General features: G+C 22.5%; 10 protein-coding genes and 1 non-coding gene across 11 annotated transcripts; 4 read left to right on the top strand and 7 right to left on the bottom strand.

Annotated features, from left to right (window-relative positions):
- Positions 1-779: 779 nt before the first annotated feature.
- On the top strand, positions 780-1,887 carry PBANKA_1346500 (protein tyrosine phosphatase-like protein; the record flags this gene model as incomplete). The annotated part of the gene is made up of 4 exons (XM_034567091.1): positions 780-975; positions 1,065-1,277; positions 1,468-1,678; positions 1,842-1,887. The coding sequence occupies 4 exons, from the start codon at positions 780-782 to the stop codon at positions 1,885-1,887; spliced, it is 666 nt and encodes a 221-aa protein (XP_034423622.1).
- Positions 1,888-2,298: 411 nt separating this feature from the next.
- Positions 2,299-3,747, bottom strand: PBANKA_1346400 (conserved Plasmodium protein, unknown function; the record flags this gene model as incomplete). The annotated part of the gene is made up of 1 exon (XM_034567090.1): positions 2,299-3,747. The coding sequence occupies one exon, from the start codon at positions 3,745-3,747 to the stop codon at positions 2,299-2,301; it is 1,449 nt and encodes a 482-aa protein (XP_034423621.1).
- Positions 3,748-4,746: 999 nt separating this feature from the next.
- On the bottom strand, positions 4,747-6,153 carry PBANKA_1346300 (CPW-WPC family protein; the record flags this gene model as incomplete). The annotated part of the gene is made up of 1 exon (XM_034567089.1): positions 4,747-6,153. One exon carries the CDS (start codon positions 6,151-6,153, stop codon positions 4,747-4,749), a length of 1,407 nt encoding a protein of 468 aa, XP_034423620.1.
- An 817-nt stretch (positions 6,154-6,970) lies between these two features.
- PBANKA_1346200 (signal peptidase complex catalytic subunit SEC11, putative) lies at positions 6,971-7,773 on the bottom strand (the record flags this gene model as incomplete). The annotated part of the gene is made up of 2 exons (XM_034567088.1): positions 6,971-7,374; positions 7,623-7,773. 2 exons carry the CDS (start codon positions 7,771-7,773, stop codon positions 6,971-6,973), a joined length of 555 nt encoding a protein of 184 aa, XP_034423619.1.
- Positions 7,774-9,295: 1,522 nt separating this feature from the next.
- On the bottom strand, positions 9,296-10,162 carry PBANKA_1346100 (conserved Plasmodium protein, unknown function; the record flags this gene model as incomplete). Its single annotated transcript, XM_034567087.1, has 1 exon — positions 9,296-10,162. One exon carries the CDS (start codon positions 10,160-10,162, stop codon positions 9,296-9,298), a length of 867 nt encoding a protein of 288 aa, XP_034423618.1.
- A 1,083-nt stretch (positions 10,163-11,245) lies between these two features.
- Positions 11,246-15,547, top strand: PBANKA_1346000 (DNA polymerase theta, putative; the record flags this gene model as incomplete). The annotated part of the gene is made up of 10 exons (XM_034567085.1): positions 11,246-11,307; positions 11,527-11,608; positions 11,709-11,769; positions 11,893-12,025; positions 12,141-12,921; positions 13,044-14,643; positions 14,725-14,953; positions 15,036-15,149; positions 15,280-15,378; positions 15,475-15,547. 10 exons carry the CDS (start codon positions 11,246-11,248, stop codon positions 15,545-15,547), a joined length of 3,234 nt encoding a protein of 1,077 aa, XP_034423617.1.
- Positions 15,548-16,056: 509 nt separating this feature from the next.
- On the top strand, positions 16,057-17,700 carry PBANKA_1345900 (protein kinase, putative; the record flags this gene model as incomplete). Its single annotated transcript, XM_034567084.1, has 1 exon — positions 16,057-17,700. The coding sequence occupies one exon, from the start codon at positions 16,057-16,059 to the stop codon at positions 17,698-17,700; it is 1,644 nt and encodes a 547-aa protein (XP_034423616.1).
- Positions 17,701-18,330: 630 nt separating this feature from the next.
- Positions 18,331-20,224, bottom strand: PBANKA_1345800 (RNA-binding protein, putative; the record flags this gene model as incomplete). Its single annotated transcript, XM_034567083.1, has 2 exons — positions 18,331-19,757; positions 20,152-20,224. The coding sequence occupies 2 exons, from the start codon at positions 20,222-20,224 to the stop codon at positions 18,331-18,333; spliced, it is 1,500 nt and encodes a 499-aa protein (XP_034423615.1).
- On the bottom strand, positions 19,955-20,034 carry PBANKA_1345850. Its single transcript, XR_002688185.1, has one exon. It is a non-coding gene; the product is annotated as a small nucleolar RNA snoR17 (small nucleolar RNA).
- Positions 20,225-21,659: 1,435 nt separating the features above from the next.
- Positions 21,660-24,070, bottom strand: PBANKA_1345700 (GPI transamidase subunit PIG-U, putative; the record flags this gene model as incomplete). The annotated part of the gene is made up of 8 exons (XM_034567082.1): positions 21,660-21,805; positions 21,915-22,035; positions 22,155-22,211; positions 22,290-22,343; positions 22,449-22,529; positions 22,616-22,657; positions 22,753-22,839; positions 22,940-24,070. The coding sequence occupies 8 exons, from the start codon at positions 24,068-24,070 to the stop codon at positions 21,660-21,662; spliced, it is 1,719 nt and encodes a 572-aa protein (XP_034423614.1).
- Positions 24,071-25,235: 1,165 nt separating this feature from the next.
- Positions 25,236-26,669, top strand: PBANKA_1345600 (elongation factor Tu, putative; the record flags this gene model as incomplete). The annotated part of the gene is made up of 1 exon (XM_034567081.1): positions 25,236-26,669. One exon carries the CDS (start codon positions 25,236-25,238, stop codon positions 26,667-26,669), a length of 1,434 nt encoding a protein of 477 aa, XP_034423613.1.
- Between the last annotated feature and the right edge of the window lie 10 nt (positions 26,670-26,679).

Below are 26,679 nucleotides of genomic sequence, written 5' to 3'. Positions count from 1 at the left end.
ATTCGTTTTGATTTCTCAGACAACAATAAAAAATGATAAAACATTTTATTTTCATTTTCCTTTTTTTTATTTTTTTCACATTTTTTTTTTTCGTTTACAATTTTAAAAGTTAAACTCAACCTTGATGAAAAAAATTTTATAAAGTCACCTTTAAAAAAATTATATTTATAAGTTTAGTTAAAAATATAAATACACATATGCTCAAATGTAGAATAAGTTTGTGATTTTTTTTTTTTTCAAAAGTATAAAAATTATATAATGGTTATAAAAAAATTAAGAACAAAATTATTCACTTATATTTTTTCTTTAAATATATAAATGTTCGTTTTAGTATTTAACCTGAATTGATCTTATCTAATTGTATTGAATATTCATAATTTTAATATCCATTGATTTTAACAAATATATATATATATATTACCAAAATAATAACAATAAATATCTTATAGTCCTAATATATATTTGTATGCATTTTGTTTTCATTTTTTATTTCACCAACCCTCTATTATTTTTTTTTTTTTTTTTCACATTTTACTTATTTTTTGGAAAATTATTATTTTGATTTCCTGACTTTGTCATAATATATTTTTTATGTGCATATTAGTTATTTTGTTTTAAAAGAATATTATACAAACATTTTTAGTGTCAATTAAATATGCCTTATCATATAAAATAAACAAATTTGTTGACTATCAATTTGCAGGATTTATATATTTTGGGGTATATATAATATAAGCATTTATATAAGTATTTATCAAATTCGAATTTTCTTTAAAAAAATGAATATAAAGAATAGATGTTTATTTATTTATAACACTGTATCCTGTTTATTGTGGATATGTGTGTTGTATGTTTCGTTAGAATATGCTTTATATAAAGAGAAACGCCCTATTACTAAATTTTGGGGTCAACATAAAAATTTGATAGCTATAACTCAATCGTTATCCATTTTTGATGTACTATTCTCACTTTTCGGTACACATAATTTTGTTAAATTTTTATACGCATTTTGTGAATAGCTATTTTGCAAAACATGTCCATATTTTTATAATATTTTTTTATAGGTTTTATAAAATCGGATATTAAAATAGTAATGACTCAAATATTCAGCCGTTTTTTTATTGTTCATTTAATTTTTAATTATTTACCAAACAATAATAAATGGATATTGTCTTGTTTAATTCCATGGGCAATTATAGATATAATTCGCTATCTTATATATTCTCTCAATTTGCTAAATATAAGAATTGGAATATTAACATCCTTACGAAATAAACGTATGTTTGACTAAAAAAAAAAATTTTTATAACCAAATGGCTATCTCTGTGTGCACATATATATCAAAACAATGAACAGATAAAATAGGGAAATTTTTCCATGCCTCAAAAAGTTGCGACTTACATGTGTTGATATGTATTATGAATATATTTGCTCTTTTCAATTTATATCATTTTATTATTTTTATAGTTCCGCTGATACTATACCCAATAGGAATTGTATCTGAAGTTGTATGTACACTGACTAGCCTAAAAAATATTCAATCAACTCCTTTTTTAAGATCATTTCCTTATGCAATGCCCAACAATTTGAATTTTCAAATTGACATTTACTATTTTTGCATTTTCATTTTGTTCCTTTACATTCCTGGAAGCATACTTGTTTATACAACCGCCGTTAGGTAAGTCTTTGTCATTTCCTATATTAGCTAGCTATTTTTTTATTTATTTGGCTATTTAGCTAGCCATTTTATAGAATTGTTCGTTTGCACACATTGTTCATAGCATACAAAAAAATGTGTGTGCACATTGACCTCATTATTTTATTACTTCCCATTTTATCAGAAAAAGCAGAGGAAAAACCACAACAAACGAAAAAAAGGTGAACTGAAAATAAAAGAGAACGTCAAAAAAGGCTTTCGTATATATTCTTTTATTTTTTACTTTTTCTTATATTTTTTACAAGTCAAAACATATTTTAAAAACAAAATAATTATGTTATAATATGTAAATACACTTTTAAAGATAAACAATTGATAAAATAAAATATTAAAAAAATTATCATCATATATGTTGCATATACTTATGAGTATAACTTTTAATTATAAATAGTGGGGAGTATAATAATGTACAAATTATTTATGAGACAAAAATACTAAAAAAAAAAAAGTGAGGATATATAAAAGAGAAATATATTATATATATATGTATTTTGCTTTGTCTTTTTTTTTGGCCCAATTTTATATGAAATATTATATTTTCTTCCCGAAATTAATTACGCCGTTATTTTAATGTTGGAATATTATTCAATTGTATCTTCCCCAATTTGACTTTCTTCAATTATAACATTTTCAACATGCTTATTATTTAGCCATAAAAATAAGTTTTGTTTTTCACTATCATCACTTGAATATTCTTTGATTTCATTATTGACGATATTTTGATCCATACTTGAATTTATTTCTCTTTTACAAATATCATCCATAGTTGAATAAAACCATTCGAATTGGCTATCATCTTTATCTTCTTTTTTTATTTCATCATTTTGTGTTTCATTATTCAAACTTTGTTTTCTACTATTGTTAATTTCATCTCTATTAATTTGTTCAGATAAATTACCATCCCATTCTTCTCGTTTTTCCATAATTTGATTTTTCGTTATTTGGGGATAGTCGTCCAGTTCTTTTGAAATTATACTTTCCTCAAATTCACCAGAAAGCTTTGATATTTGATATGGTTTTACATTTTTATCAAATTTTTTTAAAATGTTAAGTATTTTTTCAATCATATATCCTTTATTTGAATTATGTAATTCTTCGATTAAATTGGAAATATAATTTTCATCATTTTCATTTCCTTTTTTCATTTCATTTATTAAATTATATAATAAATTTATTTCTGTTTTATCCATATTTTCGATTTCTTCATCTAATATTTCATCGTCAATTATTTCTTCAGCTTCATCTCGTTCAAATGTACTTCCCCTTCCAAATGTACTTCCTCCTTCAGTTGTATCTTCACGTTCAATTGAAATATTTCTTTTTGTATCATCGGTAAGTTCATTATTATTTTTTTTAATAAGTGCAATAGAATTTCCTGAAAAATCGATATTCTTAGTAATAATTTTATTATTATAATCTGTCTTTATATTTAAATCGTTTGTGTGATCATGCTCAGTGATATAATATATTTGATTAAATTCATTTTGTTTTATATTTGTTTCATTTTTTTCTATGATTATATTATTATCATTTAAAGGAGTAGAATAATTTTTACTATTATTTTTACGAATTAAACTTTTGTTTTTTTTTTGTAATTTTTCATTTTGAATTTGTTGAAAATAGTCTTTTAATTGTTTAACCGTTCCAGCCCTTTCCATTTTAAATTTAGTATATGAATATTTTTCATCATTTTTTTCGATAGATATCAAATTTATATTATTATTTAAGTTGTTTCTTTCTTTAGATCGATTTTTGTTTAAATGTCTCCATGTTTCATTTTTTATTTTACTTTCATAATCCTCACACTTTTTTTTATATTTGTAAAATTCATCAAATGATCTATATGTAACTTTATTATTTTTATTTTTATGTCCTTGTTTTAATTCTTTATTCCTTTTTTCTGCAATTTCTTGTTCTTTTAAAATTATTTTTTTTCTTAATTCTGAAAAATATGAATAGGATTCTGATAGTTCATTATCTTTTCCTATTTTCCTATCCTCTTTAGTTTGTTCTTGACTTATTACGCTCATTTCTATTTTTATTTTTACAATATAATAAATGATTATATTATATTTATTTTCACTAAATATATTAGTTCTTTGTGTTAATTATTATACAATTGTTATTTTCTCTCTTTTATTCAACAAATTTTAATCATTTAAATTTTGTTAACACTTATAAACTGGAAATGGAAAGCTTTTCATTCTCTATTTTGAGTTCGCTATTTCGCTACTGGATGGTTAGCTATTGGGCCTTCATCCATATATACAATAATATATTGTGTGCAGGCAAATATTATATAAAAAAAAATTCCCAAAAAAAAATAATAAATATATTCAAATTATTCAGTGTTTTGATATTTAATAGTTTATTCACTATCGTTTTCCGACACGACATTTTTTTTAAAATTAAAAAAATTAAAGAATTTTATTTTTTATTTTGTTTTTGTTTCCTTTCCCCCTTTTTGATGATTAACAGATTCTTAAATTGTTGTTTAAAGAACAAACAGAACGAAAAAAATAAACATGAAAAATAGAGGCACGATTTTTGTAAAATGTTTAAAAGGTTTTGTTTGTACGTGATGGCCATAAATAATTATATATATGTGCACATCGGTTAAGTGTAATATAATTATACAATAAAATAATATTTTGTTTAATTATAAAATGAAGACAAATAAATTAACTTTCCCTATTGTTTACTATTCGTTTAATTATCATTCTATTTCCCATTATCATATATATTATTATTATATTTACAATTTAACTCATATACCCACTTAATTCATATCCTAACTTTTAAAAAAGGGTTGGAAAAAACATGTTGTATACATATATTTATGTACATATATAGTGTGTGCATAGTACTTAACCTCTCTAAGATATTAAAAGGAAACTGGAATGAAAATCTTAAAAAGAAAGATGTACAAACTTAATTACAAAACATGCTTATACATAAATATGTCCATGGGGCTACTTTCCCATTTGACATACCACGAATAATTTTTGCTATCCATAAATATCGCATATTTATGACAATATATCAAAATCTGGTAAATCTTTATCATCATCAATTATATGATAAATATTCCGATTATATATGTCTCCATTTTGTGTTATTGATCCATTTATTTTGTTTTTATCATTATCTTGTTTTGTATTATTTTTATTTGGAGTATTTATAAAAGGTAGGAGTTTTTTATTCATACATGGCCAAGGGGTATGACAACTCGAAGCTATTTTTCTTTTAGTAACTTCGTTTGAATTATTTTCTAAAATAATATTTTTACATTTTCCATTATAATTAGAAGAATTAGAATTACAAATATATTTTTTTTCATTATGTTTTTGTTTTATCCAATTATATGGACAATCATAAAACCAGTCTATTTGGCAAAAAGAATTATCATCTTCATTTTCTTTACATTCCCAATTAACTAAGCATTCTTTTTCAAATTTTATTTTATCATTTACTGTTAAATTTTCGATCGATAATTTTTTTTTATTACAAAAATTAAATGATGTTGGTGCTAAACAATATCCGTTTTGTTTTACCCAATCAATTGGGCAATTTTCTTCATAATTTTTTTGGCAATTTTTTGTGCACACAAATTTTGTTTTACACATTTCTTCAAATTCAATTTTCATTGTTTTTGTATAATATTGAAAATTATGTTTCCCTTTACATGGACCTTTATATTTTTCATTAGGTATACAATCATATTTATTTATTTCTTTCCAATTTTTTGGACAATTTGAAAATATTTCATTTGGTTTACATTCTTTATAACATTCCCAATAAGCACCACATGCAACACTCCAATCATTTTTTTCTGAATTGCTCATGTGATTAAAATTTATATTATCACTATTGCACATACCATCATATATTTTTATATCAGCTTTGCAACTATTATCGTTTTGAACAATAAAACCTATAGGGCATGGTTCTGTGTAATCTCTTTTTCCATTTGAACAAGTACTATTCAAATTCTTACATTCCCATTCTACATTGCAACTTAATTCAAAATTCATTTTATCTTCTTCAGAAAAATATGTAAATGATTGATATTTTTCACAAAATCCTTCATACTCATTATTAGCTGTACATGTAATAATTTTTTCATTGTTCATAATTTTTTGGTTTTGTTCCCAATATTTTGGGCATGGTAATGTATAATCTTTTTGACATGCTCCTATTTTTTCTAATATTTTATTTTCATCTTCATGTGCTTTTTTAACTATTTTCATTGTGCTTTCATTTATTTCATCTTCGCTTATTTTTGGTGAATGCTTTACAATATTTTTTAAAATTCCATTTGAGCTTAATATATTTTCTGATTTGTTATCATTTTTATTATGAACAGTGCATGCAAAAAAAAAAAACTTATGCACATACGCAAATGTAACTAGTAGTACAAAGGAAAGTCGTATCATTTTCGAAAGAAGGGGATAGGAATATTATTCGAATGGGTAATATATATATATATATATCAAACTAATTTAAGCAATACCAAACAAATTGTAACAATGTGAAACTTAAAAAATTATAAAAATTACAATTTGGGAAAGATAGTTAATACAATAACAAAATAAGAAATACAAAGGATGGATGTGTGAAATAAAAAATTAAATATATAGACAGCATTTTTATTTTAAGAGGATATTACATATCTCCTATAACATACACAAAAAAATATGTTGTCAATAAAATTATATGAAATATATTTGTATAATTTTTAAAACAATTAAAAATACATATATATATATATATATATGATGGAAAAGTATAACTAATTGGTCATCAAATTAAAATCCAATAAAATTTTATTTTTTATTTAAAAAGTGGAAATAAATTTCAAGAAATGCATTTCCCCTTTGAATAAACAAACATATACATGTGATATAGTATTGCTTCCATTTTGAAATTGAAATGCTGTAATATAGAATGTATATACATAGAATGGAAGAAAAAATAAATACAAATATTAATAATTTTTTTAAGTTATATTTTACAATTTTTTATATTTAAGGTTTGTTTTAAAATTAAAAATAAAATAAACATTTATTAATGTCTATTATACATCGTCCAAAAAAAATTACTGAGAACCATAAATAATAGTTCTCATAAAAAATTTGAATTAAATAAATTAAAAAAAAAATATATACATGTACATGAATATATGATCTATATTGCTTCCAATCAAAGTCAGTCTTTTTACAATATTTTTGAACAAATTTAATTAAAACAAATTTATTCATACCCAAGTAATATCATTAATAACATCACTGAAACTATTCCCCATTTAATAGTTGGATATTCATTAACCCATATGGTTAACATTCCGATATATGGTGCATATCCAACTGAAAGCCCAAGAACATGTTGGTTTTCTAACCAATATTGATGTGTATCATATAAACCTCTATCATCAATATTATTATTATCTCCTTTTGATAATAAATGATATTGATTGTTTTTTGTTTTGTGAATATTTAATATTCTATGAACAATTGGAATATCCCTTCCATTTATTTGATATACTACAACATCACCAGCATGTATAATTGGTGGATTATATAAAGCCAAAGTATCCCCTCTGTAATATCCGGGTTCCATACTCCCACTTAATACAACAACAATAGGTGATTCACATCCTGCACATGAACATGCATAAATAAAATGAGATAGAAAAATATATTATTATTATTTCATTTTTTAATATAATTTTGTAGTATAAAATAGTAGTAGACTAAACAAGCAAATATAACCACACATACATAATCATAAATCTATGAAATCAACTATATTATAACTAAATGACTAAGTATATCAAAACAATCATTCGTAAATATCCCCATATACATGGCATGAACTTTATAATATGTATTCCGTTTTTTTTAACCTGTGGCATATACTAATAGTTTCCATATCATAAAAGCATTTAGCAACAAACATATAACATTTAATATGTGGGATATGCTATCTCTTGGATTTCTAAAAGTTTTTTTAAGATCTAATATTGCCGAATTATATTGTTCTTTTATGAAATCCATTATAAGATCAAATCTTTTATTTGTATTTATGTGTATTTTTTTTTATGAAATATAAGTTTTACTAAAAAATTAAAAAAAATATATATATACAATTCCTTTTATATTCGGTATTCTTATTATTTTCGGATAGTTGCAATTACAATATAATTAAAAAAATATATATAAATAAAAAATATGCATAAATTAATTTAATTTTAATTTCCAGTTATTTATATTTTTGTTTTCTTTTCCTTTTAAATACGTTATATATATCGTTATCTTATACATTGTGTTAAGCATATATGAAAATGTGCTTAAATTATATTTATATTTCACGCCCATATATCAAATCAAAGTATTGTGACTAAAATATATTCATAAATTTTTCAATACATCATTTTTTATTTATGTTTATCTATTTTAAATTCTAGCATTTTTATGGATTATTATAATATAAGGATTTTATTTTTATGATTTTCATAATTTGGAACATAATATTTATGCAAATTTTCATGCATTTTAGTTTTAATTATTTCAAAAATATAGTCAAATCATCATCCATCTTACCCATGTATAATTAACAAAATAAATACATTGAACTAATCAATTTTTTATATAATTATCCTGCTTAGGATGCTTTAAAAAAATTAGGGTATATAAGATATAAAATGCTTCATATAGTGTCAATCTAAATGAATAAGTATAATATTTTTTCAAAACATTTTAATATGCTTGCAAAAAAAAAATATTAAAATGGTTATATTTTATTAACATGTCATGTAAAAATAGTAATAGTAATAATAATAAATACTTAGAATGCGGGAAGTTATTTTTTTTTATAAACAGCCAATATGTGTATGATGTTGTATATATATGTATGGTGTGTACATGCACAAAAATATAATCATAATAAAAAAAATGCAATAAAATATATATTACTAAAAAAATTATGCTAACAATAATAATAGTAGTAATAAAACGTCGGTATTTTGAAACATAATAATATGAAGCATTGACACAAAAAAATACTACAATATTTATAAGAAATTATGTAAATTCTTTAAAAATTCCCACAATCAATTCAAGCAATTTCATTATTAATTTTTGCGTTTTAAAAAGGGAAACTAAATTTTCTGAACATGGAATATTATATATGCTTAAATCGAGATATATTTACAAAAAAAAAAACATTTTTTTGGCTAGTACAAAATTTCATAAAAATAAAAAATAAAAATGATAGACATCTATTATTTACACATATTTTAGTTACTCCATGAAATATTAAATATACATGTATTGTATAAACTAAGACATGCCAATTTTAATATATATGACAAAATTAATTGTACGAAATCTGATAGTTAACAAGCTTTAAGTGAAAATATGGAATGAAAATTATTAAGTATATATAATAGTAATTAAAAAAAAATATTTTAAGGATATTTTTTTTTAATCTTTGTCACAGGACAAGTGTAATTATTGAATTCTCCATTTGGTGTTTACTATTTAATATTTAAAAATTTAGTTTTGTAATGTTATTTCATTATGTATTCTCATTAAGTGAATAATATATATTTTCTTCAGGGGTTTTAAGTTTTTGTGGCGGAATTTGCTCTTCCTTTGAAATAGTTTTAATAAATAATTTTTTCCCAATTTTTCCATGTATTAATAAAACATTTTCATCTGTGCATTCAATTAAATAATTCAAGTCATTATCCTCTTCTAACATATATGGATTGTTATCAACAAAAAGGATTTTCTTCCCATCCTCGTATTCTACAATAAATGAGTTAGTTTCTAAAAATTCTAAGTTTTTCAATAAAATATGTTCATTGGCATTTTCACCATTATTTGGAACACTTATAATATCACTATTATCTACATCATATTTTTCATAAATGTCGTCTAAATCAGACATATTTAACTCGCTATCATCTGTTAAACATTCTTGATTATTATTTTCGTTCATTATTTTATTTTGTTCTTTTTCGCCTTCAAATAAATCATTTATATTTTTCTTCTCTTTTATTTGTGTATATAAATTTTCATCAAAAGACCATGATATGACAGCACTTTTATTTGCCCCTACTTGGGATATTTCATATGTTTCCTTTTCATTTTTTTCTGTTTTTTTTTTCTTTTCGATATCAGGACATACCTCTAAAAATTTTGGAAGCTTAAGAGAATGATATTCACCTTTTATATTTATTGTTTTCTTGTTTGCTTGGGGGTTTCTATTTATTATAGTAGTTGATTCAATCTCATCATTTATAATGTTATATTTTTGTAATTTATTTTTTTCATCATTATTTTTCTTTTTATCAAAACTTTCATATTCTTTTTCTTCGATCTCATCATCAAATTTATCCCTTATGTATTCATCTGACATAAAATCATCAAAAATTGACATTTTAGCATTATATTTGGCTTTCTGAAAAAAAAAAATTATTTCAAACAAAACAAGTTAATATAATTGTATACTATTTAAAATATGTTATCCTTCTTATTAATTAATTTTTTATGTTTATAAAATCGTATTATATATATATACAGCGTTCTTATTTCGACAACCCTTACAATTAGAAGGCAAAAAAAATTAACAAAAAATTACTTTCTATATACAATTATTTTAAATATTTATAAGTAAAAAAAAATATATGTATGTATATATATATATATATATATATATATATGTAAAACTGAGCAATGGTATATGCTTACTAATTTTTATGGCATACTGTTGTGGTCGTTATTTCCGATATTGTGAAAACAATATGTTGGGTATATGTATTGCGTTCCTTCCATTTTTGTTAAAAATATAAATTGTATTAAAAAGATAAAGATAATTTGACAAAAAAAAAATAAAGAAATTATTTTAGATATTTTGTTTATTTTTATCTTAAGAATATTTAGGAGGTTCATTCCTTTTATATATATATATATATATATTTTGATAATTAGGTAAAATGGTATACCGTCATATAGCTACTTAAATATATATGCTAATATATGCATAATTTTGTATAGATATTTTTACACATTTGCTCTCATTCGCTATGTCATAATATGAAACTTAAAAATTATAATTATTAAATAATAAAATATTATTAATGTACGTAAATTTATAAAAAATATATTATTATTATTGAAATAACACGAAAAATTTAAATCGATTTCCTTAACAAAAAACAATTCCTTATCATTCTTTAAATATGATAGATTATAACAAATTATATTTTAAATTGAATCGAGCTAATTTATAATTAAGCAAAATAATAAATTGATAAGTGTTTCATAAAGGTATATAATGTATTACCATTTAATATATTTTAGTATATAACGAATAGTAAGTTAAGATTATGTTATTTTTTTACATATGAAAAATAGACTTATATTATATTAATTATAAAAATTATTTCAGTCTATTTTTATCAACAAATGGAAGAATGTTATAATTAATCAAACTGGTTTTTGTTTTTTGGGGCGTGGCACAATGTTTTTTGCAAAACAAAAAAAAAAAGATAAAAAGGAAAACCCAGCAATATGTCATAGAAGGTTAAAATAGAAATTACATACATGTATAAATATTTATGTATATATGTGAAAATAAAATAGATTAAACAAGTTTGTTCATTTTTTTGTTATTCTTGAAATATGCATTATTTGTTATATACCAATTAATATTTTTAGTCTATATATATATTTTTTTTTTTATCAAATCCTATTCTTCATCATTTCAAATAAAAATTTAAATCAAATATAAACACATTACAGATTAGGAATATTTAAAAAAAAATTATATAAAAATAATCACCAGTTGATATACATTTCTTTATCGGGACATGTCTACACAAGTGTTAGTAAATATGAACATGCTCATATATATTCTATTTATTTTTTTCAAAAAAAAAATAATAAAATATAAAAAATGAAACATTAATTTTATTTTTAATTAGCCTGATTATAGAGAGGCTGCGGAATTTGACAATGATATTCTCACCAAATTGAAAATATCAAGTAATGAATAAATAGGCATGCTTACAACCATTTGTATATTTATAAGTTCCATTTCTTATAATATATTGCCTTACTTATTCTTACTTTTTTTATGTACACGTTCATGTATATAACCATTTATAGAAACAGGAGAATATTCCTCGATAAACAATCCCAAGTTTGTATATGAAACAGTGAACGATTTAAACAAAATAGACAAATTGATTCATGATGAAAAGAATTTTGAATATTACTACATACCGCTATCTATCATAAGGTAAGTAGGATATTGTAAAAGTTCAAAAAAATCGGTTATGCAATTTTTTGTGAAAATATCTATATTATGTACACTTAAGCTTTTTTTTTCATTTTTTCCTGACTTGTTCATGCAGAAAATATAACGAAATTAAAATATATGAATTATATGATGAACAAATCGAATGTTTAAGAAATGCTTTTGAAAATGAATACATTGAAAGTAGCTTAAATGATAAAAAAAATGATATAATATACGATGCTACGCATGTTCAAGATGTAAATGAGATATTTAATTCAGAGTTTTTTTCTGCCTTTGAAAATTTTGGAGAAAAAGGGGAAATGATAAAATGCTTGCACAGTAATGTAATGGTTGAGTATGTTCAGGAAAAAAACATGAAAGAAACCCAAATAAAAAATACTCGAAATGATAAAGAATTTTATAAAAACTTTTTGTTCAGTATGCCAACAGGAATGGGAAAAACATTAATTTATGATATTATAATTATTCGATTTATTTTATACAAAGGATATAGAGTTATATTAACTTTACCAACTGTATCACTAATAAATGAAAAATACGATTATTATGAAATGCTACTAGGAAATAGCACAGTATCATTAAACATTAAAAAATTTAATAGCTTTAATTTTACTGGTTATTCTTATAGTCTATCGACTGATATAGCTTTATGTACATATGAACAAGCTAATATTATAATTAATATTATAATTAAAAATAATTTAAAATCCAATTTTATTTTTATTATTGATGAAATTCACTATATAAATGATTTGCAAAGAGGATTTTTCATTGAATCCTTATTAACAAAAATTAAATATGCCCAAAAAAATTACAATCATATTTTTAATTTACGAGCATATGGTTTCTCGGCAACTTTATCCAACATCGACCATGTAGGCTATGCAAATATAAATGCGTATACACACATGTGCATATTTTTTTATTTTCATATATTTAATCCGTCTAATTTACCTTGCTTGTTCATATTTTTTTTTTTTTTCGCTATTTTGGTCAGATCGGAAAGTGGCTGGAAGCGAAGATACGAATAAGTAGCAAAAAGACACAAAAAATAAAATACCTATATAAAATAAAAAATGTGATGTATAAAGATATAGATCAAACATATATTGAGAGGACATTGGATATCCCATATGTATTAGATCCAGATCATTTAGGATATATATTAAGTGAAGAATTAATTTTAAAAAGAAATGTATTAATATTTTGTTCAACAAAAAAACAAAGCGAAAAAGTTGCATCATTTATAAGTAATGTAATTCCATATTATTTAAAAAATCATGATTTTAATATAAGCATTGAATTATTAGAAAAAAGGAAAATTTTAATAAAACAATTAAATGAGATAAAAGATATAAATATAAGCATTTTAGAAATAGAAAAATTAATTATTAATGGAATTTTTTATCATCATTCTGAATTAGGAAAAAATGAAAAAGACATTATCGAAAATGCCCTTAGAAATAATATACTATTTTGTCTTTGTTGTACAACAACTTTATCTGTTGGTGTAAATTTCAATGTACATACAATCATTATACGGAATATAAAAATAGGTATTTCATTTTTAACAAAAGATCAAATTATTCAAATATCTGGAAGGTGTGGAAGGTTAAAAAAAAAAGTTGATGGAAATAATAATTTGACTATAAAACCTTTACATTCTAATAATAAAAAAAGCAACAATAGTTTGTATAATGAAACAGAAAAGCATGAACTTACAAAAGTTATAAATACAAATAATAGTAATTGCTATATCAAAGATTATGATACAAATTGTGATGGAAAGGTAATAATATTTTTAAATTGTAAAGATGATGTAGAATATTTAAAAAGGTTATTTCAAGATGATGGAGAGAAAAAAACAATAAAAAGCACAATGGAAAATTTTGATTTATGTAAATTTATTATCGAACTAATAGAATTAAATATTATAAAAACAAAAAAAGATATTATCTATTTTTTTTTTTTATATGTCCTTAAATTTTGTAAATATGATATGGAAACTGATCAAATAAAAGATAATGTGTTTCCTGAAATATATAAAGAAAGCATATTACTCGAAATTAAACAAATTTTTCAATACTTATTCGATAATAAATTAATTATTATACCTTATGAGAAAGAACAGAATTATTATTATTATATATTTGAACAAATTTATAATGTTAACTTATATAAAATGGAAAATATTTTTAATTTTAATTTTTTAAATCAGCATATTAATACAGATATTATGATAAAATCAAATTTACAACAAAAAATTAATATCTTCAAAAATTTATGTAATCATTATAGATCAAACAGTATATTAGACCAAGAAAATGAAAAATGCACAATACCATTTATAACAATTTTATCTATTTTTAAAGATACTCATATTAATCAAAATATATTTCCAAACTTATTTGTCCAATTTATTAAATATTTATTTCTTATTAACATAAACAATAAACAAAATAATTTTTATGTATATGACATTCTTGAGGAAGATGATGACATTACATGTTCAGAAATATCTGCTTATGTTCATTCGGCTCCTACTTCTTTAGATTTTATTTTTAACTACTCTATAATTCATATCACATATGTTAAAGGTATAGAAAAACAAAATGACAATTATTTATTAGCTCGTTTTTTATTACTTTAACTATCTCTTTACATATTTTTTTTTGAAGGTTTTTCTCCGGATACGCTTCTAATGATTTTTGTATTTTGTCTAGGTTCCGACATAAACTTGAAAATTAATTTCGAAATATACGAAAGTGCATTACTTCAAAATAACGACAAAATTAATACCCTAAAAATTTTCAAATACCTAGACCTTAATATGGACATATTACAAAAATACAAGATGCGAAAAAATGAGAATTTCAAGGAGGTTTCTGAGCGATTTCTCAAGGGGGAGTAAGAAAAAACGAAAAAAACGAAAAAAATTCACTTTTAAGAAATACATATTTCTCTTTCCATTTTTCGTCGTCATTCCAAGAATAAATATCGAAGAAATATCCCAAACATTTGAATGGGTAAAGATAAAAAGGTTTTACTTCAGTCTTATTATTTACGATATTTTTAACACTGACCTATATACCGTTTCACAAAAGTATGTAAACTTTTAGGAACTGAAAAATTGTTTACTTTATTAATTTTGTTAAAACAATAAATATGTGTGTGAGTTATGAAGCCATATTAATTTGTTCATATAACCATAATTTTTTTCAACACCTTTTCAGATATAAATTAAAAACAAAAGAATTAAAAAAATTATACATAAAGAGCTGCTATAATCTTTCCTTTAATTGCAAAGTTATAAGGAATTTTAAAAATTCATTGTAATAGAAAAAAAAATAATTAACATAGATGAAAAAATAATTCACACAGGAAGAAAAAAATAATTCATATTCATTTTTATTTCATTTTTTTTATAGAAGCATTTTTTGCATAATTTTAGAAAATTTGTTGTTGAAGATGAAATCAAAAATTTCCCCCCATATTTTTTAATTCACATTTGTCCAATTATGCTATTTCGCTTTTACCTGTTTTTGTGTTTTGTTTTTATAATTTTACAATTTTCCGATTTTTTTTTCAAAATAGCGAATGTATGGTTGTATATGTGTATGTTTGTGGATTTTAATTTACATGAACATACATATATATTTGTATAAAAAAAAAAATAGCCAAATATATCTACGTTTTTAAATGACCAGACAGGCCAATTTGTGTTAATTTTTATTTTTTTTTCTTATGACACACAAATTAATAAAAACTGTACAGAATTTTTTTATTTTTTTTGTTTTTTTTGTTTTTTTTTTGATTTTTTTTCCATTAGTGGTAGCCATTTCGAAAAACACGAAAAAAATATATAATAGTATATACAAAATTTATATGTTAAAATATTGGAAAATTCATTGAAAAAATAGTAGAGAATAAAAATAATATGATTTATGTGTAATAGTAATACACATAATTTTTTCATTTGAGTAATTATCAAATATGTGTGCGCCAAAAAAATGAGCAAATGGGGTTCATTAGCAGGGGAAATTTTGTGGCCCAAGGAATTTATATATGTTATTGAAAATGAAGGTTGCAATAATAAATTTGGGCATAGTTATGTGATAAAATATAATGGAAATATAGTTCAAAAAAATTTTAAAAAATGTTTAAATAATGTAGATAAAATGATAAATGCAACCAAGTCTGTATGTGCAAATTTAGAACATCAAATAGATGAATATGATCCAGATAACTTAAATTATGAAAATAAAATATCAGAAGAATCCACAAATGCTAACCAAATATTACTTAGATTGTCAGAAAAAAAAGAAGGAATGAAAGAACAACTTTCAAAAATAAATACAATTCAAGAAAAATATGATATATTATTAAAAAATGAACCATCTTATAACTTTCGATTCGATTTTCCATATTTCAATATTCAAGGTAATCCTTTAATCGAAAAAATACAAAATTCATATTTTAACACAAAAAATGAAGTTCACAATAATTGGCATATGAATAATGTTAACAATCCTAATCAAAGTTATCAAAATAATTTTCAATATAATAAAAACCGTGTTGGTAAAACTAAACATAATGAAAATAAAAAAGGATATAGAAGTTATTTATACAATATAAAAGTTATAGAATGTGACGAAACAATAGTAGGGGGTCATGAGTTTATATTTTCAGAAGACAATTCAAATAATATAAAAATTAACAAGCTAATTAAAGAAGGGAAACATATAAAAAATTCTATATATGAATACAAAGAATATTGTAAAGACATGGATAATTATGAAGAAAATAAGGAACCATATTTTGAAGAAGAAAAAGAAAACAATCTAAATTCCAAACATAGAAAAGGATATAAAGGGAAAAATAAAATTAGTATAAATAAAAGTAAAAATAACAATAAGGATTATGAAGTTACATATGAAACGTTAGGTGTAGTTCCATATAGTGATATAATTGTATTAAATAAAAAAGAGCTTGATAAACAAAATAAGCAAGTTGCCGGATTTGTAACACCATTTATGTTAAATGGTAATATTAAAAAAATGATTGAAAATATAAATCCATATAATAAATATAAATTTAATGATGAAATGATATTTAAAAGTTTATGTAATATTATAAAAGTGATGAATTATTTAGAGGAAAAAAATATAGTTCATGGAAATATAAAACCAAATAACCTATTTATAAGTAACAATGGTTTTAACATTTTAATTGGAAATTTTGTTCCCAAAATTAAATTATCAAATTATTATTTTTATGTTATAAATAAAACAAGGACACGTATGAAATACATTTCACCTGAACTTTTACTTTATATAAAAAGAAAAACAAATCAATTAAAAAAAAATATAAATAAAAATAAAATAGTTAGTATAGAAAATTATCATCTTATAAAAAATGATATATTTTGTTTGGGATTATCTTTTTATTATATTGTATCTATGAATGAAGATATTTTAAATTATATAGATGATTATCGAGTATTTCAATATAAGGTTGATAATATTCGAGATTATATACAAAAACCAGAGTTATTTTTTCTTCTGAAAAATCTTTTAATATATGATCATATGTATAGACCTAACTGGTCCGACCTATCCAATCTCATAACACAAATGGATAAAGAACGAGTGTAAAATTACATATAAGTTTGTTTCAGTCCCACCCGTGGATACACACCCATATGTTCAACCCGGAATATGAAAAAAGACTAGACGGTAAAAGGGCTAGCCGAACAAAATGAGCAGACCGAACTTGTATAATTGACAAGATGCTTGAAGATATGTATTGTTTAATTTAAGTAATGTGTGTTAGTATTAATATAATGAAAACATAAACAAATGTGTATTTAAATTTAAATTTAAACACTAAAATATTTAGGATTATACACGATTTTTAAATGTCAAAAGATAGGTAGCATAGATAAATTGTTGAAAATATTGTATATAAAGATTTAGCATCTAACTTTGTGTATATTTACCAAGTATAAATATGAGATAATATATATACAACATTGTATATGCGCATTATTCCATAATTTATATTGTAAAAAAAATATGATGATAATATTTTTATTATCACAAATAGCATATATATGAATAAGATATTTGTTAAATGTGTGTGCAACATTATCGAATTTTACAATAAAACATCCATTTTGTGCAAATAAAAAATGTGATATTATTTGATGATTTACAATTCATCTTATTTTTGCCATGCAAAAAATATATATATATATATATATATATTTCCAATGTTTTATGAGTTTAATTTTGATCGTAATTTTGTTCGAAATTTTTTTTATTTTTAAAATTGTTAAATGGTTTTTTATTAAAATTGTTTTTGTCTCGATTATTGAAGTTGTTTCCAAATTTTTTTCCGGAAAATCCTTTCCCTCCATTTCCTCCACCTCTTTTCTTAAAAAACCCATTATTTCCATTATTATAATTATTTCTATCCCCTTTATTATTACCACCAAATCCTGAATCACCATTAGCAGTTATAGATGGAGTAACTTGTATATAATAGTTTCTCCATAAATATCCATCTTTTTCTAATGCTTTTAAAGCTCCTTGTGGTGAATCATATGTAATCTTAACTTTAGTTTTTTTTGTCTGCGTGTTATTATTATTATTATTGTTATTTCCATATACATATAAATTAGTTACATTTCCATATTCTCCAAATAAAGATTTAGCATCTGTATCATTGAATTTTGGATTTGATGTATATATATATATTGTTGGAGATAAATTTCCTTCAGATATAATAAGAGGAGCACCTTTAAATTTTTCTTTATTTTTAAATAATAATTTTTCTTTAATATCATCTGTTTGACAAAAGACAAATGCACAATTATAGTAAGCACTGATTCCTAGCATCATTTCTTCTTCGTTATATGATTCACCTAATATATTTTTTATAAATGCGTTTAAATCGTCATAACTTTGATCTTTACTTATATTGTTAATTGTAATTATATATCCTTTTTTATTATTAAATTGGTTATTGCTTGTTTCGTTATTTGCCATTGAATCTATTCCATTATTTTTTTTTTGCTTATTATTAATTCCATTTTGATTCTTGTTTTCTTTTCCTAATTTTTGTTTTTTATTTTTTCCTTTGTCAAGTGAAATATCATTTTTTCTTTTTCCTTGTCCATCTTCTTTGTTTTGGTTTCCTAACAAAATAGATTCTTTTTTATTATTTTCGATGGGGAAAGTTGATTTCACTTCTTTTGTCTTATTTTTTTCATTTTCGGAATCAGAAGAAGAATCTGATGAGTCAGAAGAAGAATCAGATGAATCTGAAGAATCAGATTCGTCTTTTTTCTTTTCTTTGGTTTCTACTTTTTTTTGAACAGGTTCTACTTTTTTTTGAACGGGTTCAACTTTTTTTGTTTCTTCCTCATCAGAAGAAGAATCTGATGAATCTGATGAATCCGATGAATCTGAATCGTCTTTTTTCTTTTCTTTGGTTTCTACTTTTTTTTGAACGGGTTCAACTTTTTTTGTTTCTTCCTCATCAGAAGAAGAATCTGATGAATCTGATGAATCTGATGAATCTGATGAATCTTTTTTCTCTTTTATTTTTTTATTTTTATCACTTTTCTTTTTATTATCTGTGTTAGATTTTACTTCAGACTCAGCCGCAGTCGATTCAGTCAATTGATTATTTGCCTTTATATCTTCATCTAAAAATTAAATTAAAAAAAATGAAAAAAATGTATAAGCATGCATCTATATGAGTGTTAACATGGCAAATGAAACAAAACATTATGACGTTGTATTCGTAAATTTTTCATTCTTTTCAATTTTTATTATGAGCAAAATGTTTTGAACATATAAAACTCCACATTTGTGGTGCCATAAAAAAATAATATTTTTTTTATTTTATTTTTTCAGAGATCTTGGTGAAATGATATAAGATATCATCAACTTAGAATCAGATATTTTTTTTTCATCATAAAAAATAAAATAGCACACAGTTTAAAAAAAACAAAGGTAATGAAAAAAATTATGAAGAAATTTGTAAAGATAGAAAAAATAAAAATTATTGTTCAATTTGTCTGGATAGTTGGGACTAACCTCCTTGAATGTTTGAATCAGTGGCTTTAGATTCATCCTTAGGTTCTTTTTTTTTAAATAAAGATAATGCCATTTTGTTTTAAAAATAAATATATTTTAAAATATATACAAACTGTTAAAACTATATGGTTGTAAAATATACTAAAAAAATAAAAGAGAGGTAACTTGGCTACTTAAAATGCTGCTTATTATATATTTTTTTTAAATATTCTTTGGTTTTATGAGAAGAAATTAACAATTCAAAAAATGTTTTACATTTATAAATATGTTACTAATAATAATGAAATTAAGTTGGTAGTTATTTTTGTAATATCTATTATGAAAAAAATTAAATAAAAGTTAAATAAAAATACAAATATTTTTTCTTAAATTTAATTATACAAAGTAAAATTTATCAAAATTATATTAATTTTTATTTTTAAATTGTAAACTAATTATAATTTAATAATGTATAAAAATATAATTATATTGTAAAATATTTTGGGGATATTCCAAATTCATGGATTTATTTGCTTTTTTATATATCATTGATGTCGTAAACATAATAAGCAATAAAGATAAAACATGAAATACAGGGGCGAAATATAGCATATATATTTACATGCATACTACTAATTATAATCGCATTTCAAATAAATATCACTATTAAATTAACACAACTCATATACATCCTTTTGTTCTTTTTTTTCTTTTGCTATTTTGGTTATAATATATATATATATATACTACATACATATGGATGCAAAAATGTAAAAAAAAATATAGCTAAAACAAATATTTAAGATGGTGCTATATATTTATATTTTCTTAAATTTTTTTTAATCTTAAAATTTTAAGGATATACTATTTTACATAAATAAAATAAACATATTATTAAAAAAATCATTTTATGTTTTGATTTAAAATATTTTTATTATATCGTTGAAAAATAGCCAACTATATAAAAAACAAATGGTATATATAAAATAAATGTTTGTCGGCTATACTATTGTATTCTTTCTCTTGTTAAAAAATTCGATATAATATATCTCGCCATTTTAAAATTGTTTATATATATATTTATATATCGCTATATGTACAGCCATTTACTTATGTATGCATAATAGCAAACAAAAAATGTTACTTTAATGAAAGACGATTTGCATTGTCAGAACATATGCAATAAATTAATTGAAGGGGGTGTCATATTTTTTATATTTGACTAAAAACAAACTTAACAGTAAAAAATATTATAAGCATGTGAGGGTTGGAATAAAATTATGTACATACATATGCATATGGAATATTTTGGCATAATTTATACATTTTTAAATGCCATGAAAAAAGGTTACATATTTTTATAATAAAAAACGAATATAAATACATATAGTTTTCAATGTATATATACTTGTGTGTTTTGTAGAAAACATAATCGCACACATATACTATTATAATAAATTGTATGAAATGGCTAGGATATTTCTTTTTGAATTATATAATTTTTACTTTTTATATACTAAAAAAAATACTTATTCGATTTTTTTTTTAAATATATTTAAAAGTTTAAATTCTGTATTTCTGGATTTTGACACGACAATACATTTTCCTTCTTCCAATTGTGTAGTTGGTGTTTGAATTCGAATGTAAAATTTTATGCTATTTATTATTATAAAGGCTATAAAAAAAAAAAAAAAAAATAGCTAGTATAACAAAAATAAATAAAAATAGCTAGTCGAGCAAAAATAAATATATACACTGTAATATATTATATGTATAAAAATTACCTGTTGCATTAAAAACAATTAGTTGATTAAATAAAACAAAATTAGCATTTCCAGTATTTTTACGTAGCCATATATTCAAAGTAATTGAAAACATATTAAAATGAATTATCCAAATAGATAGCTAAAAAAAAATGTAAACATATAAAAAAATGTTAATTGTCACAATATTAGGAAAAGTGCATATATATATCTGTGTGAGGCATATATTATGCATGCTCAAACGCTCGTTCTGTTTTTTACTAGTTTTGCAAACGGAATGGTATACAACGTATTTTCGTAATCTATAGATATTAAAACCTGAAAAAAAAAATACATACTATATATGCTTTCATATTTTACAAATTGTTAAATGTTGCTATTTCCGAATTAATTTACCAATACGTATATTATATCGTTTACTACTATATTTGGATGAAATACAAGCGCAATCTGAAAAAAAAAAAAAAAATGCATAAATGTACACATATTATATGAAGCAGGCATGTTATATGAAATGCGCATATATATAGTAGTAGCACTTTTCTTTGTTTTTACCGCGATCATAATTTTTAAGTAAATAAGGGGCGTTTTCGATAGACGGAAAAAAAGTGGTATGGGGTAAAGGAAGATATGAAACTGGAAATGAACAAGGGGAAAAATGTCCATAGATATGTGTGTGCACACAAAATAAATAAAAAAAATAAAAATTTATTTGATCTTACATGAAAGAGAAACAAAAAGGAATAGTAATAATTCTTGAACATCTAGAGAAGGGGAAGATAAAGAAATTATTTATAAGCCCAATAATATGCATATATTACTTTTTCATTTTTTATGAAATAAATTTTTAAAGTATTACCGTCGAAAAAATATACCAATAATTTCCCAAATTGGGGATCAGGTAAAAAATCTTGTATTCGTTTATCAGTGTATTATTTAGAAATGACTGGGATAAAAAAAAATAAAAATAATAAAAGATATAAATGTAAATTGTGTTTATATATTTTTAGACTATTTATTTTTCCATTCTTTCTCCCATTTCTTACAATTGATTTGCCATTCATATAATATGATACAATTATTAATAAGCCATAAAATACACAAGTGAAAAGTAAAATTATAAAATTTTTGAATAACACAAAAAACAGTTTCTGAAATTCAATATGTTTTTTAATATGAGAAGTAATTATACTTTCTTTGATAGAAATAATAAAATTATTTATCCCAATAATTATAAGTATAAAATGAAAAGATGTTATATAAATAAGAATTGAATTTAAAACAATTATACAAAAAAAATTAATAAATAAAATGATCTTGTTTGAATTTGTTGATATCCTTAATATAGTCAAATAAAAAGACATTGTTATTATTAGCAACTTAAAATTGTCTAAAGATAAAAATACATTCGCTAAAACAGTAAGAGGATTATTTAAATAAACATTTATTAACAAAATAGGATTAATTAATTTCCATCCATTTTGGCTTGTTTGTTCATAAATATAATTAAAAAAATGTTTCTTCTTTTTTATATGTTCAATTATTAGAAATAAAAAGATAGCTATGAATATATCTGTTAAGCATATTAACATGAAATATCGAAATTCATGATAAGGGAAAATATCTATCATATTAGATTGTCCATTTATTTTTTTTTCTGATGTTTTTATTCTGACCTTTTTCATAATATTTTTTTTTTCATTAAATATAATAAAATGTAAAAAGCTTAAAAATATAGGATTTATTCGTAGTACTAAAAATGAATATATGTCTTTATATCTTTTGCTTAATATATAACTATCATATATATATTTCATATTATATATATCTGAATTGAACGAATAATACATAGAATCACTTTTAAATATGCATTGTTTTATATTTTTATTATAACGTTTATTCGTTTGAAAATATTGTTCTAAATTTCCATTCAAATAATTTATACGATTTTGTTCCCAGTTTTTGTATTCATTATTGTTAAGCTTGGATTTTTCTAAATTGGGAATATTTTCTTCTTCCATTATACTATTTATGCTTATAATTTTTTCAATATATTCATAGTTTGAGCCTTCTAAAATGTTTAACACGTAAAATACAAGTGCTCTTATAGCTACACATATTACTAAACTAGCGAATAAGCCATTTTTTTTGCTTTGTATTTTCATACTTATGTTCATTTTTAGGATGAATAAAAAAAAATGTACACATACATATATATATTAAACCATACATGGATTAGTAATATTTGTTCCCGTTGTGTATAGCTACGCGGGGAATGGAAAATAAAAAACCTGCGCAAAGGAATTATGCTCAGAAAAAAAAAATGCGAATTAGCAATTAGTGATAAAATTTAAAATGCATTTAACGATTCCATTTTTGCAAAAAAAATAAAGATAAACGTAAAAAAAAAAAAATAATAAAATTATAAATGTGTATATCGGTTGCTAGGTTATTTTTACCTTCCGTGTAAGTATTTTATTCTTTTTTATTTTGCGCCAATATTTTAACCTTGCAGCATTTTTTTTTCTGAACGGCAAGGTATTTTTTTCTATAACCAAGCACCTTGACATTAAATGCTATATATGCTAGTATCATATTATATATAGAAAAGGATATAAAAATATTTACCATTTGTGTATGGATTTTTTTCCGCTTTTTTTTTGAATTAAATTTGAAATTTATTTCAGTAGGCCATGTAAATATCTACATTTGTTGTTTTAGAAATAAAATAAATATAAAATAAACATAATTAATAACTAAATTGAAATAGAAAAATTAAATAAATAGTATGTTGTGCCTAAAAAAAAGAAGTAAAATTAATCAAGTATAATATTGTTTAACACAAATTTGTACGTATGCAAGTATCATAAATATAACAATTTATTATATTTTTATATATCAAGCCGATTATTAATTTTTAAAATTATAATTAAAAAAATATCATAGTTTATTTGGATTGATAATATGTAATAACACATTTTAGGGTCCAATGTATCACTTATATTTTTTCTTTCAATACATACAAAATCAGAAATAGGAATATTGCTAAGGGTGGGGGTAGATAATTGGATAAATATTATGTTTTAATGACTTACAACTTTTTTTATATTCATTCATTTTAAAAAAGAAAAGGATACTACTTCCCACTTATTGCAATTTTCCTTTTAAAAACTAAAATAAAAGGAAAATCCTGATACTTTGTAAACATGTGTATATTATACAAGTGAATGTCGCGTTAAAACGCCTAAAATATAACTTAAAGTGCATGTGCACATATACTTGTATATATATTTATGTGTGTGTGTAGATTTATCTTTCCAAAGATAATTTATATTTGTAACAATGATGAAAACAAAATCCCGAATTTTAAATTCTCTGACAAAGAATGGGATAGGGAACCAAATCAAGGGTTTTGAAAGTTACATTAATAATTGTAACAATATTATGAACAAAAGAAAGATTAGTAACTTGCCTCAAATAAATGAACATGAAGGGAAAGGAGTTAACATAAAATATTATATTAAAAAAAATATAAATTTATATAGTCAAAATAAAACAAACATTTTTAAAATTGATAAAAAAAAATTTGCAATTGGAATATTTGAAAGAAAAAAACCACATATGAATATTGGAACAATTGGACATGTAGATCATGGAAAAACTACATTAACAGCGGCTATAACTAAAGTATGTTCAAAATATGATAGAGGCACTTTTAAATCTTATGAAGATATAGATAAAACCCCCGAAGAACAAAAAAGGGGAATAACAATAAATGCTACGCATGTTGAATATGAAACAGAAAAAAGGCATTATAGTCATATTGATTGTCCTGGACATTTAGATTATATAAAAAATATGATTACTGGTACATCTCAAATGGATGGATCAATATTAGTTGTATCAGCATATGATGGTTTAATGCCTCAAACTAAAGAACATGTATTATTATCAAGACAAATAGGTATTAATAAAATAATTGTATATTTAAATAAAATAGATATGTGTGACGATCAAGAATTAGTAGATTTAGTAGAATTAGAAGTTAGAGAATTATTATCTTTTCATAAATATGATGGTGATAATATTCCATTTATTAAAGGTTCTGCTTTAAAAGCCTTAAATGATGATCCATCTGAATATGGAGTCCCATCTATTTTAAAATTATTAGATGCATGTGATAATTATATTGATGAACCCAAAAGAAAAATCGATTTACCTTTTCTTATGAGTATAGATGATGTATTACAAATTTCAGGAAAAGGAACAGTAGCTACTGGACGTGTTGAACAAGGAACTATTAAAATTAACGAACCTGTTGATATTATAGGAATAAAAGAAAAATCGATAAAAACGGTTATTACTGGGATTGAAATGTTTAGAAAAACCTTAGATACTGCACAAGCAGGTGATCAAATTGGAATAATGCTTAAAAATGTAAAAAAAAATGATATATCGCGAGGCATGGTTGTAACAAAAGTACCAAACATGAAAACATATAAAAAATTTGAATCAGATATTTATGTTTTAAAAAATGAAGAAGGAGGAAGAAAAAATCCATTTTCATCATATTATAGACCACAAGTATATATACGAACCGCTGATGTAAATTGTGCTGTTATATTAAATGAAGATACACAAATAGCAAATCCTGGCGATAATATAAAATGTACTATTGAACTTATGTACCCTTTAGCTATTAGTTCTGGTCTCCGCTTTTCATTACGAGAGGGTGGAAAAACTGTAGCTTCGGGTATAATCACTAAAGTTTTATAAATAACTTAGT

The sequence above is a fragment of the Plasmodium berghei genome, assembly GCF_900002375.2.
Source record: "Plasmodium berghei ANKA genome assembly, chromosome: 13".
In the NCBI taxonomy this organism is placed as follows: Eukaryota; Apicomplexa; class Aconoidasida; order Haemosporida; family Plasmodiidae; genus Plasmodium; species Plasmodium berghei.
Note: the sequence above shows the minus strand (reverse complement) of the source record. Positions and strands in the feature narration are given on the sequence as shown.